We start from the raw sequence: 18,045 nt of genomic DNA, 5'->3' as shown, positions 1-18,045 counted from the left end.
TATACTAGTGGTAATTATGTTATCATTTCAACACTGGCTGAAAAGAGATATTTTTCATTAGCCTTTATTTTTGAATGGTAGGGTAGGAACAATAATAATTCAGATTTGATTTATTTCACACTGTGGTCGACTAAAAAATCTGAAATAAAGTACTGTTTTGGGCAATATATCTGGACTGAATCCGGCTCACAGTTTTAACATTCCCTAATGAAGGGAGATCTTCGATATGACAATACTCCATTGCTTTAAACATTGCAAACTAAAACCGGCATCAAAATGGAAGTACACACATGCAACTTATAAACGCGTATATAATTAAATTCAACCAAACAATATTCTATACACACAATACGAAATTATCATTTCGCATCCAAACCAACAAAAATATGTACAAACCGACTGGACTGTCACCATAAAACACGCCATCTGCTGTACAGCAAAATAAAATTCTTTCAAAAAAAGATTTTAGGGCTGAAATTTTCAGATATTTACGTCAGTCACGGTATATTAACTAGACAAGTTAGTGCAAAGCAAAATTTCAATTCGCAGTAAATCACAGAATTAGGTGAAACGACACCGTTTTTGTTAAATCTTTTGTAACAAATCTTGTTCGTCTCTTCGGTGACAACTCCCCCCACCCCCCGGGTGAGCTCCCTCTCGCATTTTCATTAATTATTGTTTTCGTGATGGTTGTAATTTTATGTACGCATATTTTCGCATTTTTCAGAAGTCTTGATGTAGGAACACTCAATGTGATCGAAACCATTCGAACACATATAAAAAGGGCTTTTAATATAAAAACTTAAAACATAGGAGGACCACCTTTGCCTGTATGATAACCTTAATTTACTTGGAAATGCTCTTTACCAAGTCCCAGTAAGCTTGTTGAAATTCATCTCCATACCTCCAACAAAGCAATTCCCATACTGTGGCGGACAAAAACACTGAATCACTTGTAAATTTTGCAAATAATGTGCTTTGCGCTGATTGTGAGTTGCAGAAATGTTCGAAATGCATTTGTTAGATGGGATATGCAGTAATCATTGTGAATGAAATCCAATAAAAAGACTCCACCTGATATACCTAATTGCCATAAATATCTTCCCAAAGGGTAAAATGGGCAATTAATGGAAATATGAGAAATCGTGGAAATGGCAATCATGACAACCAAACATACATTTTATTGCATTCACGTGTACAAACTGAAATGACAAGATAACGTAACAGTAAACTGTAAATCAACAAAATAATTACATCCTTGCAAAGATATGGCATAGAGTTAATCAACTTCTGGATATACGGTGGCCCAATTTCGTGGTACTACACCTTTACAATGCTCTCCTGCAGTTCAATCTTACTTATTGGCTTTTTCTGAGCAATTTTAGACGACATTTTACAATCAATTTTCAATATGGCTTGCTGTTGGGGCCAATCCAATAGTGTATGCCAATTTCTGAGGTATGATTGCACCTTACGGGAGAAAAATTAGGGATAACATTGGCAAAAGTATGTTTTAAGCTTTGTGAGACAATCAGACAAACTCATCATTAAATCTAAATAGCATAAAACTTGTCAATTTTGCTGTGTGGCAAGTTGCCGAGTCGTGTTTAAAAATACAGTTTTTGACGTCTGTGTGCTGATCCCTAATAACGGATTTCAGGCACTCCTCCAAGATAACAGGTTTTTGCATTCACCATACCGTTAATAAATTTAATTCGCCCCACCCCTTTGCTTGTTATGTATCCCCAAACCATCTGACCAGTGGGGAACATTACAGTCGGTCTTATGCAGTCAGGATGGTATGCCTCTGATTTTCGTCTTCTGATATATCGCTTTCCATCCGAGCTATGCAGGTCGAATTTCGATTCGTCAGAAAAGATGACGATGTCCCATTGCTTTTGTAGTAGTAGTAGTAGTAGTAGTGGCACGTGATGCCAGAAAGAAAGTGCATGAGCATTTGCACCATCAGCCAAAAAAGAAAAAAAAAAAATCCCATCATTCCGTCCATATGCCTGCCCAGTTCCTCCTTAAATATTTAACCTACCAACTTCCACAACGGTAGATGGAAGTTTGTTCCAGCAATTCCCACCCGCTGGCTAAAGGTAAATTTCCGCACATCATCTATTCTACATCTGTCTTTTTTTAATTTTAATTTATGCCCCCTTAGATTCGTAATCTGAACAAGTGGAAGGATCCCATCAGAATTCAGCGTGCTCAACCCATTCAAGGCCTTATACACCTCAATCAGATCACCGCGCAGGTGCCTTGTCTCTAGCCACTGCAATTTGCAAAACTTAAGCCTCTCCTGGTAACAGGATCCCTTCATTCCCCTCACCAATCTTGTTGCGCTTCTCCGTACACGCTCAAGCAAATTTACAACCTTCCTAAAATGAGGCTTGCAGATTTGTACGCAGAACTCAAGGCGTGGCCTGACCATTGCCTTATACAGAGGGACAATCACCTTTTTCCTATTAGCAAAATTCCTATATATCATTGACAAAACCCCATGACCTGCCCTGGCAGCCTGTTTGTATTGCTCAGAAAACTTCATATCTGACTGCACAATTACTCCCAGGTCTTTTTCATTTTCTATCACCATAAGTGTAGTACAACACAGTTGGAATGTTTCTCTGGGATTACTTCTACCCATGTGCAGTACTTTGCATTTGTCAAGGTTAGACTTCAGTTGCCACTTCAGTTAAACTTCAGATGGGCTAAGAGCCCATCTGCCCAAATTATCTAGAGCCTGTTGCAGTAGCACACTGCCATTACTGTCATTAACAACACTGCCAAGCTTTGTATCATCTGCAAACTTCAACACTAAGCCTGATGAACCTTCATCATATCATTGATAAATATACAAACAACAGAGGACCCAATACCGAACCCTGTGGGACTCCACTAATAACATTAGTCCACGAAGAGCAGCACCCATTAATTACAACTCTCTGTCTTCTCCCACTGAACCATCCTTTTATCCACTGTAGCAACTTACCCTTAATACCATTCTTCTCCAATTTGTGCAATAGTCTTCCATTCGCAACAGTGCCCAAAGCTTTCCTGAAATCCAAGTATATGATATCAAAATTATTTTTTGCATCCAGTTCCTTTGTAACCGCATCATAATATCCTATCAAATTTGTCAGACAAGACTTTCCTTTAACAAACCCATGCTGTGTCTGAATTATTGTTGCAGTCTTGCCTAGATGAACCAGCAATGCATCTTTAACCAGTGACTCCATTATTTTACCCGGAACAGAAGTTAAACTAACTGGTCTGTAATTACTCGTGTCACCCTTCGATCTTCCTTTGTGAACTGGAGATACATTTGCACGTCTCTAGTCCGTGGACCTCCCCTGAGTCCAAGGATGCTCTCATAATTATGGGTAAGGGTTTGCTTAGTTGCTTTTCCGCCTCCTTTAATATAACTGGATAGATACCATCCATCCCAGATGCCTTTCTTATGTTTAACTTCAACAATTTCGCCTCCACTTTGCTCTCAGTTATCACAAAATCATTAAGCATCCTGCTACAATTTGATATCTTTCAAGCATTTTCAAACCTTAATAACTCCTCATGTGTGAATGTAGATGCGAAATACTCATTCAGGTTGTTTGCTATCTGAGCAGGATCATCAAGAGTCGAACCACTGATATCAAGTGGACAAATCAGATTCATCCCCTTTCTTTTAGAGTTTATATAAGTAAAGAAATCCTTCCTGTTTTTCTTAGCATCCTTTGCCAAATATTTTTCGTAATTTGACTTCGCCTGCTTGCCCTCCTTTGTGACCTGATTACAGACCAGCTTATATCTGCCATAGGTTTCTGAGTAGCTTGATAATTTATATGCATCCCATGCATTTTTTTTCTCTGTCACGAGTCTCATTAGTTCATTTCATAACCATTTAGGCCGAAACCTTGAACAATATTTCTTAATAGGTATGAAACTTTTAGTACCTTCCACGATTAATTCCTTGAATGCTTCCCACTTAGAATTTATTGTTATTAAAATCGTCAGTTGATCACATTGAACAGAATTTAAAAACTGTTTGAGACCACAGTACTCACCTTTATGGAAGCAAAAACCCTTTCCTTTATCCCTGATGGTAATTATATCTTTAATTAAATCCCACATCAGTACACTGTGATCACTGCCACCTAGTACTTCCTTTATCTGCAAATTCTTAATACACGAATGATCACTGCTGATAACCGGATCAAGAGTATTACCCTCTCTCGTTGCCTCTCGAACATGCTGCTGCAGAAAACAATCATCCAATAAATCCCCAAAAGTCTTTCTAGTGTGTGAGTGACCAATCCACAAGTTCAAGTCAATATCTGGGAAGTTAAAATCCCCCATTATAAGACATTGTGATTTACTAGCCCACTCTATTTCTCTGTAGAATTGTTCATTGTACTCTTTCGAGTCATTAGGCCTATAACACAGTTCTACTCTTATTTTTTCTTTCACAGTACTTATGTCAAACCAAACTGACTCAACAGTGCACTGTTCATCTATATCAACTGGATGCACTTCTTTTGATTTTATGTTTTTCTTAATTGACAGCATAACACCGCCTCCCTTCCTATCCTGTCTATGCTTTCTATACACATTGTACTTCCCAAATTCCAATTCTTCATTCCTAATATCAGTGTGACACAACGTCTTTGATATCCCAACAACATCCGCCTTTGATTTCTTGACCAACACTTCAAATTCATCAAATTTATTTACTATACTTCTAGAATTGGTATACATGCATGCACCTATTCCTATTCTGAGTTAACCTGACACATCCCATATGCCGACCGGGCTAGCCGAGTGGGTAAAGTACCTACCCGGCAACCCAAAGGTCGCGGGTTCGATTCCCGCCTCGGGCTTGGATCAAAGTACTGCAAAAACCTTGGGAGGTGCAATATGGCCACAGAAGCCGATGCGCCAACAACTACCAAATCAAAAAAAAAAAAAAAAAAAAAAACATCCCATATACCCCTGTTTCACGATGACTGCCATCAGTCATTGAATCCCCCAGCACCCGTCGCTCCAGCTCGTTACTTATTTTAACAGAAGTTTCAAGAATCGCCTTCACCTCTGGCTGCGGCTACTTTTAACCTTTAGTCTGTGAACCCCCCCCCCCCCAAGCTATCAGTTTTCCGACCCACCTAACACTACCTCGATAGCATCAGCAAACATTCATGCACCCTTTCTATTTAAGTGTATCCCATTCCTGTAGAAGTAGTCTCTCCTATTAACAAGCACAGACCACGCTGAAAAAAATTCTATGCCTTGGACCTTGCACATTCCTTCCAGGGCCGAATTGATTGACAAGGCTCTCATCACGTACTCCCTTCTATAGTGTCTGGGCAGAATTGCAGACACTTTCAAATGTAACCCTAACTCACGACTATTTTGCAATATTGACCTGTATTTGTTAAGTTAATCTGCAGATCTCCTACTCTTAATGTCATTGGTGCCAAAGATGATATATGCTTTTTATAATATAAAGATGATATAAACGTTGATAACCTCATCAACGTTTGCCCCTGGCAGACATACCCTGGTCCTGTTCCATCTATCCTTTTTACACAATATACTCCCCGTCTCCCTGACAATAGAGTCACCAACAATAATTAGTTCTTTTGAGACCAGCGCATTCTGCCTTGGAGATTGCCGCTGTGTTGCCTGATGCCCAGGGGTGAGCTCTGGCGTTGAGAGCTTGATGTGCCTCTCATATTAATTTCTTCTCGGGCATCTACCCTACACCTCAAGCTCTCATAGGCGCCCAGTAGAACGCTGAGTTGATGCCCAATTTCTAGACACTCTCTGCACCTGGCACACACACAGATTCTCCTCGGCTAGATCATGTTCTGTTCCAGAGAGTTCGGCAAACATTTCACAAGTTGCACATTTTTTTAGGCTGTGATGCGTTGTGTTGCCTTATGCCCAGGAGTGAGGTCTGGCGTTGAGTTGGGCAGCTGAGAGCTTGATGTGCCCCTCCTATTAATTTCTTCGAGGGCATCTACCGTACACCTCAAGCTCTCGTAGGCGCCCAGTAGAACGCTGAGTTGATGCTCAATTTCTAGACACTCTCTGCACCTGGCACACACAGAGAGAGATCCTCCTTGGCTAGATCATGTTCTGTTCCAGAGAGTTCGGCAAACATTTCACAAGTTGCAAATTTTTTTAGGCTGTGATGCGTTGTAGAATCGCCCCCCTTTCTTGCATCGTATGCCTCTACTAATACTAATACTATAAAATTTACTCTACAAATTAACTCTTCGATACTCGCGAGAGGTTGACTCCAGTTTTTTTTTTTTTTACATGGCTGTACTTTCTTGGTGAAAAAATTTCCAGAAACACTGTTTCTAGTACCTTTCTAGGAAACTGAGCAGAACTTATTTGTTTATTCTATTTATGAATGGAATTTCGAGGAGGAGATAATGTGCCTAGGAAGATGGTGCAGCTTACTCTTTGCCCTAGGTCTTTTCTAATTAATTTTTAATGTATAAATTAAAAATTCTTATTAGCTTTTTATTAGCTGTGATTATGTAAATTTCGTTGTAAATAATTATAATTGTATTACTTTTGTTGTTAATTATCATTATTATATGAATGATTGTACGAACAAAATCAGGGAATCATTTACACTTTTGGAGACCCTAGGCGCAACACAATTATTAGGCCCCAAAAGGTCAGGACAAAGTAAAAAAAAAATTGCTTCAAACGTTTATTTCAGTTAATCAAATTCATAAATATATTTTTTTAATTTATTGAAAATAAAAGTCGACATTTCTATAAAAACTCATTTAAAAAAAAACAACACAGCATTGGTATATATGTATTAAAAATAAAATATTATACATACAAATTTGTACATAAGTATATATGTATTAAATAAAAAAAAACATAACCAAGAGTTTTTTTTTTTTTTTTTCTGGCTTTGGTCTTAGTAAATATATCTATAATATCATCATAAGTAATTGAGTCCATTGCATCTGATTCAATGAATAATAACGATAGGTCACTTGTTTTATTTTGGTGCAAGTTGCTTCTTAAATAATTTTTAATTCGTTTCAACCCGAAAATGAGCGTTCAGCACTTGCGTTTGAAATAGGCCTAGTCAAAAATATTTTTAAAATAGTTTTTACGTTCGGGAAGGTAGATCTTAACCCGTCGTTTATAAATTGGTACATATTTTTAATTGAAAAAATTTTCTTCTTTCATCATTATTAAAAATTGCTTAACCTCGTCAAAAAATTTTCCTAGTCAATATCAGTCCTATAATTTTGTAAAATTTTGTTAATACTAGTCATGATCTTCTTTCTTTAAAAATATGTCAAACTTATCTAATATGTCTAAATAGCTTCGTCCTTTCGTTAATTTCCAAAGTTAGCGTATCGCAAATTACATTAAAAGTATTAAAAAAGAAATTTGCTTTTCCATGTAATACAGGGTTATTCAAAATGAAGTCCGGGGTTTCAAACAATTCCTGTACACATATGAGCAGACATAGGAAGAAAGAAAGAAATATTTCCAGAATGCAAGTATAATAATGAATTTTTTTTTACATAACTCATAAATGTTCAATATGAGAGCCTTTACTGAAATCGCACATTCTGCTTATTCACTTTCCCCGACAAATGGAAGGTCGATTCATCAGAAAAAATCACTCTGTCAGCAAAATGGCGTTGCACAACGGTAACAGATTTACTTGCATGAAACTTCAACACAGTAAAAGCTTTCTCATTACATTCTGAAGCCATGTGGCAACAGAGCAGAACTTGCGTCACAGGCAAACGAACGACTGCACGGCGGTATGCGTCCAACGCCATCTGGTGGTTAGCCGTGCAGCATACCGAACATCGCGAGCGTGGGAACGAAACTTGAGATATTATGCGTTCTTTCGAGATGGCTACAAATGATTATGACACATGCGCTTTCCCAAAGAAACCCCGGACTACATTTTGAATAGCCCTGTATAACGTCATCGTCGGATTGCGAAGCTTCATCACACATTTTTTTCAGTTTTTTTTCCATTCTTTTCTTCCTATCTTTAAATTGTGTCTCCTCTGTTAATAAATTCGCTTCTTCATTTAGAGCAGCAAAAGTATTTCTTATGTCTAAAATAAAACCAACTAAAGACTAAAAAATTATTAGCTATTAGCAAATCCATATCCGGATCTTGTAGAGATTTACTAGTCGCATTTATTCGTTGTAAAATTTTGTCTTGCACAATTGTTAAAATAGTTGTTTCTAAATTGTCAAAATTTTCAGCCAGTCATGAGCTCTCTAATTTAGAAATAGGTTTTTCATAAGGAGAAATGGATAGTTCAATTAATGCCTCCTTAATTTGTTTATATCCACGTTTCAATGCCAATATAGCGCCAACTCTTGCGGACCACTTCGTTTCACTTAGCCTTTTAACTGTAAAAGATTTTTTTCTAAATATTTAAGGAGTGTGCCCCATCTTGTTGTTGAAGATGAAAAGCAATTATATACATTTTGAACAAAACAAAAATATTTCACTACTTGCGGACAAGATTCCGCGGCATAGTTGCCAATTAAATTTAAAGAATAACTAAAGCATGGTATGTAATGTGCAGAGGAACTATGTTTTTTCAGCCTAGCTTGTAAATCTGTATTCTAAACCTTTCATATTGGTAGCGTTATCATAGCTTTACCCTCTGCACATTTTTATATCCAAAGATAATTCTTCTAATTTTTTTAATACTACCTCTTCTAAATATAATGAATTATGTTGTGTAATACTGATGAATCCAATAAATGTTTCTGTAATATCAGAATTTGCTGTAACGAACCTAATTATAATAGCTAGTTGGTCAATATGGGCAACGTCTGGTGTTGAGTCGAGTATTATTGAAAAATAAGCAGCTTCCTTATTTCTGATATTAATATTTCTCTTGATTTATTAGCTATTAACTCTATGAATTCATCAAAAATGTGGTAAGAAAGATAATTTGATCTGCCAGAACCACAGTTGGCGTATATTTTAATGTGATGTTTTAAAAAATCATCAAATTCACTTAAATAATAAGTTATTGAATGAGAATAAGTTACAGAATGAGAAAAAATATCATTTGTATTGCCTCTAAACGATAGTTCCAATTTACTCAGTAACTGAACGGTAGCTATTATTCTTTTTAAAACCTCTCTGCAATAATTTTCTTCAGATTGTATTTGTTTCATCAATTCAGAATCAATATGATTATTTGAAGAACTTGACTTTCTTTTGCGATATGTACACATATCGGAAAAGGGGGATCGAAGTGTGACACGAGTAATTACAGACAAGTTAGATTAACTTCTGTTCCGGGTAAAATAATGGAGTCACTGCAAGACCTGCAGCAATAATTCAGACACAGCATGGGTTTATTAAGGGTAAGTCTTGTCTGACAAATTTGATTGGCTATTATGATGTGGTTACAAAGGAACTGGATGCAAAAAATTTCAGTTCCTTTCAGGAAAGCTTTTGACACTGTTGGAGCAGAATGGTATTAAGGGTAAGTTGCTACAATGGATAAAAGGATGGTTGAGTGGGAGAAGACAGAGGGTGGTAATCAATGGGTGCTGCTCTTCGTGGACTGATGTTATTAGTGGAGTTCCACAGGGTTCGGTGTTGGGTCCATTGTTGTTTTGTATATTTATTTTGTATATTTTATATATATTTATTTTGTATATTTATACCTTCATCAATGATATTGATGAAGGTATAAATATATATAAAATATATTTATATACCTTCATCAATGATATTGATGAAGGTATATCAGGCTTAGTGTCGACATTTGCAGATGATACAATGGTTGGAAGGGTTGTTAATGACAGTGTGCTACTACAACAGGATCTAGAAAATTTGGGCAGATGTGCTGAGAAGTGGCAACTGAAGTTTAACATTGGCAAATGCAATGAGTAGAAGTAACCCCAGAGAAACGTACCAACTGTGTGGTACTACACTTAAGGTGGTAGAAAATGAAAAAGACCTGGGAGTAATTGTGCAGTCAGATATGTAATTTTTTGAGCAATGCAGACAGGCTGCCAGGGCAGGTCAGGGGGTTTTGTCAATGATTTACAGGAATTTTGCTAGCAGGGAAAAGGAGGTGATTATCCCTCTTTATAAGGCAATGGTCAGGCCACGCCTTGAGTACTGCGTACAGGTCTGGAGGCCTCATTTTAGGAAGAATGTAGATTTGCCTGAGCGTGTACAGAAAAGGGCAACAAGATTGGTGAGGGGAATGAAGGGATCCTCTTACCAGGAGAGGCTTAAGTGCTGCAAATTGCAGTGGCTGGAGACTAGGCACCTGCGCGGTGATCTGATTGAGGTTTATAAGGCCTTGAATGGGTTGAGCATGCTGAATTCTGATAGGATTCTTCAACTTGTTCAAATTACGAAACTAAGGGGGCATAAATTCAAATTGAGGAAAGACGGATGTTGAATAGATGTGCGGAAATTTGCCTTTAGCCAGCGGGTGGTTAATTGCTGGAACAAGCTTACATCTGTCGTTGTGGAGGTTGATAGGTTGAATAAATTTAAGGAGGGGCTGGGCGAACATTTGGAGGGAAATGTTTTGTAATTTTTTTTTTTTTTTTTTTTTTTTTTGGCTGATGCTGCATAAGCTCATACACTTGCTTTCTTGCATCACATGCCACTATTACTACTACTACTACGTCGCTTGTATGTGCTCAGTAGAACGCTCGTGATCACATAAGGTTTGCGTTATATTTCTGCAATCATTAAAACCCTTAATTAAGTTTTTAGTTGGCTTAGAAAACAATTTGCAAACAAAACAGTAAATTGATTTGCTCGCTTCTTAAAAAAATTAGCCACTCTCGGTTCTCCTTTGTACCATTCGTCTTTTTACAGTAAAAATGTGATTCATTTACATTTCTGATATATTCTATTGCATTCTGTGTATTATTATTTTTTTTAATTTTCGATTTTACCAACGTTCTGTGTCATATTTATTAAAATATGCTCGATAAATTTTTCATCAATACTAATTGGCCACACGGCTATATATCAGTAGGATAAGAGATAATTTGCTTTCTGGGAAGTACAGACACCCACTGAAAATTTTCTTCAAAATTCTGTTGATTTGTTTCATTTACTTCTATTACTTTTTCTATGTTGTGCACATTATTTTGATTTTCAGTTTCGTCTCCTGATACTGATAACAATGTTTCACTTTCATTTCGAGTAATTTGAGGTACATCTTCAGTTCTATGAAATTTTTCTTTTTCAGAAGGACGTAAGAAAAACAAAATTGCCCCTTTTGACTATTTAGTTGTTTTGTCCTTTCCCTGACGTTTTCTTTTATTAGCTCCGGATTTAAACTTTCTTGGCATCGTTAAGAGTGTTATACTATTAAAAGCGAAATAAATATTTATTAAAAATAATTTGTATAATGAGTACTAAATTCTTGAGTTTTAGATCTATATTTATTTCTTTATATGTTACATATAATTACTTTTACATATATTACTATTACATACAATTTTAAAGAAATAAGTATAGATCTAAAAACTCAAGAATTTAGTACTCACTATAAAAATTACACGAAAAGATCATGAAGCCAATTCAAATTAAAAATAATTACGTTAAAAGCTACAAAATATAAAAAGAGAAAAAATATATTTTTCTGTACAAAAAAAATCTTAGTTTTGTTAAAATAACAATAATAAATTTATTGAAAAATATATTCTTACTGACTCTAACAGCTACTTTAACCATATAATTAGGTATATGTACTCGTATACTGCTATACAAATACTGACTAAATACTAATGGTAACTAAACTCTGAGTCGTTACGCGTGCGTACGAACGACGGTTAACTTCGATTGGTTACGGCCATACGATAAAACAATATTTGAAATTGAGGCGGGATGCCTCACAAATTTTTCAGGGACTCTAGTTTTTATATTATGAATTTAATATTTAAAAATAAGTATTTTATTTTGCAACTATAACTAGACTGTTTTTTATATAGTTATTTGTGAGGAGTTAGATTTTAAAGTGAGGTCCCGTGGAGAGTGAGGCCCCCTCCAGCTTGCGCCTTATTGTAAATGCGGCCCTGAGCAAAATATATAATTATTTTTGAGGGTGTGCCAATTGCGATGGGCACTCGAGCGCCACATTCCCTAGAAAAATTGTATATCATTTTGAAAATCTCAAAACCACCAGAAAATTATTGGAACTATTACTACAGAAACTATTTGTTCACAAAGAATAATCTTATAATGTTCACAAACATATTCCAGTTGCAAATGCATGCATAGACTTTCTATTTATACTACTGGACGACCGCATAAGGTCAGAAGAGTTCACAAGGTAGAGAAAATACGAAAACATTCTACCGTATAAATAGTCACGTGGCATGAACCACGCTCAGTCAAAGCGCGTGGACCTATGCACCCTCGCGCTTGGCTACGGAGGCCTAAAATAATTTTCTGTTTTATTATTATTATTATTAGCTATATGGTGCAAGGAAGCGTGATGCTTATGCTGCACCAGCCAAAAAAAAAAAAAAAATTCCCGAGTTACCCTGAGTAAGAGAGAGAGAGAAGTAGAAGGGAATCACCAAGAAAGAGAAGAATGATGATATCCAGCTCAGGACCCTGGTGTGCCAAAGATCATACTCACCAGGCGTGCCAAAGCCCATACCCCCAGAGTATAAATTCAACCCTGGGGTCGAATTTATACTCTGGGGAACAACAACATGGTCGGTTGAATTCACAAGATAGAGAGCGTTATGCCAATAGAAGTGTGTGCGTGTTCGCGGACCGATTCTATACCTTTTGTCCTGACGAGCTTACTGTTTTGTGAAATATTTTCCATTTCGAGCATATTATTCCACTCCAGTAGGATAATGCTCCACTTTACAAAGCACATCGTTCATTAGTGATTTCAGGAACACGAGAGTGACTTTACCATACTTCATTGGCCTGCTTAACCACTGGATTTTAATCCAATTGACTATCTTCGGGAACCTCACGGGCTCACATCTAGTGAGTATGGGCTTGGCACACCCAGGGTCTTCAGCTGGATTTCATCATTCGTCTTTTTCTTGGTGATTCCCTTCTACTTCTCTCTCTCTCTCTCTTGGGGTTATTCAGAATTTTTTTTGGCTGGTGCAGCATAAGCCTCAAGCATAAGCCTTGCACCATATGGCTAATAATAATAAGGCGAAACTAGCTGGTCGTCGAGTGATCCGACGCTGTGTAATCCGATAGAGCTGTGAGAGGCGTTCTAGTGCGCTTGAGCCAGTTCGTATGGAATGCTTTGGGCACCTCATGGGGTCCATACGCTGATAATGTGAGCTTGCTCTGAGGGCTGAGGCCGTCTTGGGTAGCACAGTTGGTAGGATTGCCATTCTGCCCCACATCAAATGGAAAAGATCTGAGTCCTGATGATGACGGAAGGAATTTTTATGGGTCTTTTTCACAACCTGAGTTGGTCTCAAGCGAGGGTAGAATGTTTTTTTTTTTTTTCTTTCCCGGAAACTCAAGTTTTTAGTACAACAAACAGAAAATCGGCCTCAGAACACACGTAATTTACAGACAATATACACGGAGCAATATGACCTTAGTCGCTGATGTTCCTAAAACCCTGCTACTGCTTCTACTACTACTCTGAGGGCTGAAAAAGGTGCTACTCCTATTAGGTTGGTGTGGCTAATAACCTGGATGCTTAGTACATGTTTATTATTATTATTATTATTAGTTATATGGTGCAAGGAACCCAGAGGCTTATGCTGCACCGGGCAAAAAAAAAAAAAAAAAAAAAATTCTGAATTACCCTGAGAGAGAGAGAGGGAGGGGAATCACCAAGAAAGAGAAGAATGATGATATCCAGCTCAGGACCATGGGTGTGCCAAGCCCATACTCACCAGATGTGGTATTTGTTTTACATGCTATTAATACTTTGTTATATGTAGCAGTAGAGTATGTGTCCGAAAATCATCCAGACTGAACATGGAAAGCATGCAATTTACAGATATGATGTACCGAAACTCCTGCTCATGCAACTGCCCCTCTAATAATTTTAATATATATATTTTTTCGTCCCCCCCTCCTTCTGCGTATCTTATACAACTCTTTATGAGGTAGTTGATATATATCAGCAGCGCATTATTAATTGTTTATTAATTAAATTATTGGTAATTTTGAATTCGTTATTGCCATATTTAGTTTTTTGGTTTTAATATAAGATGTTATTAAAATATTTTTACGACACAAGCTTTTTTCCTTGCATAATTTTAATTTTTGTAGTGTTACATGTAGTTTCCTTCCAAAACTAGAAACACTGGTTTAGCGGTAGTTAAATGAATATAAAAAACGGGTACCGTACTCTCGATTTTGTTCATTATTCCTGCTGTTTAGGTATTTCCTAACAGATGCTGAAAGGAAAAGATGAACACCCCCAATCGATGACACTGTTTCATATCCTTCGAGGTTATCTCAGACTTCAGGCATGGCAGTCACGATTGGATTAAAGGTTCTGCGCGTAAAATCATGCGCAATGCAGAATGCTAGGAGAAATTTGTTTACGCCATTTGTGGTTTTCGTGGTGTTGTATTACATCCGCTTTGATCTGCGTTTAGAAATATTTCATCAGTGGATGTGTCTTATAAAATAAATAACTAAGACTAAAAAAATGTCTGCGAATAATACAAAAGTGTCAACGACGGATCGTGTCGTCAAAAGTAAGTTCCTCCATGTTAGGTATGGTGGCTGCTAAAGTATCATAGCAATATCAAGCTATCAGAATCGCCATCTTTATGGTGACGGTTAAGTGATATTAGCGCGTAATCTAAAGTTTATTTTATTAAAAGCTGTAAGATAAATTAAATCAGAAGTCTAAAAGGCAGTGGATTGTATAATGATACCCAGCGGACCACCCGGAGGCAGCATCTTTTGAAGGAGAAGGTGGATGCAAACATCCCTTGAAACGCCGCCCTTAAGCCTAATTAAAAATCAGCTGTTTGCTCATTCCATTATTCACTATACATGTTTCAGCTTCTTGGTGGTATTATATGGAAACCTGGTTTTCGGTTTTGATTTCTTCATCGTTCGAGTAGTTATATGTGAAACCTTGATACATAAACAAACAAACCTATTTTTGAAAATTGACATTTAAGCGGGCATTTAAACATCTTTATGATATTTACAAATATAAGTTACAGTGACTAGATCGTTAAATGAATATAAATGGTAGGAATCAAACATTAGAAATACAAGTGACTAAAGTTTCATTTTTAATGTAATTTTTTCGTGCTTGTGAGAATATGCTTTGGTAAATATTACTTTGGCAGCATTGCTTCACGTTAGGTTAGAAATCGAAGAGCAAACAATGTAGCAATTTATTTACATATCTCAGTATAACACCTTAAGCAAGTAATGCTGTTTTTTTTTTTTTTTTTTTCCTTCATGTTTTTGGGAATATTCTTTATTAAAATATTAAACGTTGCGGAATTTCCTCATGTTAGAAATCGAAAAGCAATGAATGCGGATATGTACAACAATGGAAACATTTATTACCAGTCTCAGTATAACTCCATAACAGTACGTGGGATGTTGGCTGATATAAATAATTATCTATTAGAGTAGCGTAGCTCATTTTAAAGATTTATGAATGACCAGTGACTTTATGAATGAAGAAACTAAATCTTTCCGGTATTATCACTTATTATCCCTTCCATGCAGAGGTGTCCAACTCATTTTTGGCTACGGACCGAAATTGGTTAAAATGCCAAGGGCCCCCAGTACAGTTCCTTACGCACTTTTCGAAATAAAATTTAATTTTTGTTATCAGTGTTTATATTTATAGTTTCATTTTTTTTACATTTAATAATTAAAGATGAAAATTCAACAGGTGTATTACACTGATAACATTCATAAGAATGTTATTATAGGTTATATTTTTGTGATATTCTAGTTTTAAACTATGGGATGCATAACACTTAGGACTTCCTACTCCCTTGCCCACACTGGAAAGAATTACCTGAATAATAATCATCATTCACATTGAATAAGACTTTAAAATATGTTTAGAGCATAATGTTTGCAATTACCAAATTATAATTACATCATTATATGAAAATCTTTCATCATTGATCATTATTTGATACATCACATTGCGAGCACTAAAGTGCTTTACATAAATCTCATTGCAAAACGTATCCCTTTTGTAATTTATTTTGGCATTATTACTACTAATAATGATTATTTTCTATTAGTTTGGTATGTTATTTTAACTTATTTTACATTATGAGTATTATTAATCTAACTTTCTAATGTGCTGTAAATGCTCACATTAGTTCCATTTACAGTTCAAGCTGATTACTTGCTAAAGTAATTTTGTTTTGTTTTTAGTATATATACAAATGTTGATATTTACTTTGGACAGTTTAATTTTATTTTAGTTCAAGAATTACCACAATATATTTTTCCAATAATATTTTTTGTTTATAGCTCAGGCTCAAATGAATTCTTTTCTCTTTGAAGAATTTTACTTGTTAGATGTGTCATGTAGTCTGATTTTAATGCTCTTAATTTTTCTACAGGTTTATTATTATTTATTTATATTTACAAGGCTAGATTTTATAGTTCCAGTAGATCTGATTAAGTATGCAGATATTTAATTAGATGTGTTGAAATTCTAAAAAGGTTCTTTTGCAATATTCTGAAATTTTTCTAGTTCTGGGTTATAATCAGTTATTATTCTTTATCACTTATTTTTAAGTATGCCCTTAATAATTGAGTCATTTATGCCAAGTGTTTTTAAACTGACAGTTTGCAAATCTTCTATTACCATGTGCCTGCCTACCAGCCTGATGAAGTTCTAAGTGTGGTGACTAGATTTATGATATATCTTTAGTTGAGGAACCTGCAAATAAATATATACATATTCCGTTATTTATTCTATTTTTTTGTTGTAGTGATAAATAACTAACTAAATAACTCTTTAAAGAGTTATTTATTTTTCTACTTATAAAATTTTTGACTACTTTATTTAAAATGACAATCTTCAAAACATAAGTTTTATAATGATAATTTAGCATCCATGTGTTTTTATAGGATAAGCTATGAATAGAATCATATATAACTAAGAATAACAGCAGTTATAAAAAATATCACAAGGCATATCCATATTTGGATATACTTCATAGTCTTTGTTTAAAAATAAATAAAGCTTTGTTTCCAGTCTTGAAAAAAAAATGGAAACAGTGGATTTTTAATTATTTTTATTAAAATAATGAATAATTCGATAGTAGGAAAGCTTTGAAAGTAATAATTCATAATTAGTGTCAAGAGATCTTCCTGAAACTTGTAAATAGTCGATTTGTAACGTTATGCATGATCAACAAATGACAAAACTGTAATATCAGGAAACATAAGACCGACTGGGCTAGCCAGGTGGGTAAAGTGCCTGCCTGGCAACTCAAAGGTCATGGGTTCGAATCCCACCTTGGGCTTGGATCAGAGTAAAATACAAAAACCTTTGGAAGGTGCATTATGGCCACAGAAGCCGATGCGCTAACAAAAAAAAAAAAAAAAAAAAAAAGGAAACATAAGTTCCTTCCTGTCTTCTGGAGCAGTTTATGGTATCATGCTTGGAAATTGCATTCATATAGAATCTAATTTCTTCTGAAATATAAACTGTAATATATAGTATAATTCATTTCCAATATGTTAAAAATATAAACGGATTTACATTTTATAATTATAGTAATTAGATTATTACTAGTTTATTAAAATTTAACCCAGTTGGAAAATTGTCACGTTAAGTTTCTTTTAAATGTGACATTTTAACGTAATGTTTATTTAGGTTCAATGAGGTTATTTTTGCATAAGTAAGGCATTCTTTTAAATATAGTTTATTATCAATCATTATGGTTATTATTATGGCAATGCGTACTGCAGAATAAATATTAAATATAGATTAATATTGATTTTAATGTGGATTACCACCCTTTAATTTTTTTGTGGGATTTGGCCAGTGGATTTTACAGGTTTATTAAAGTTCA

At 35.5% G+C, this 18,045-nt stretch overlaps 1 protein-coding gene across 3 annotated transcripts in view; it reads left to right on the top strand.

Annotated features, from left to right (window-relative positions):
* Positions 1–14,552: 14,552 nt before the first annotated feature.
* LOC150083673 (serine/threonine-protein phosphatase 2B catalytic subunit 2-like) overlaps positions 14,553–18,045 on the top strand; it is a 341,700-nt gene continuing 338,207 nt past the window's right edge. For all 3 annotated transcript variants that reach the window (XM_090378116.1, XM_090378115.1, XM_090378114.1), the window contains exon 1: positions 14,553–14,721. In XM_090378116.1, the coding sequence (XP_090234242.1) occupies positions 14,673–14,721 (49 nt within the window). In that variant the 5' untranslated portion in view covers positions 14,553–14,672. The remainder of the gene's footprint in view (positions 14,722–18,045) is intronic.

The sequence above is a fragment of the Mastigoproctus giganteus genome, chromosome 7 (assembly GCF_048544385.1).
Source record: "Mastigoproctus giganteus isolate SK-2022 chromosome 7, ASM4854438v1, whole genome shotgun sequence".
Lineage (NCBI taxonomy): Eukaryota > Metazoa > Arthropoda > Arachnida > Uropygi > Thelyphonidae > Mastigoproctus > Mastigoproctus giganteus.
This window is presented reverse-complemented; position numbering and strand designations above follow the sequence as displayed.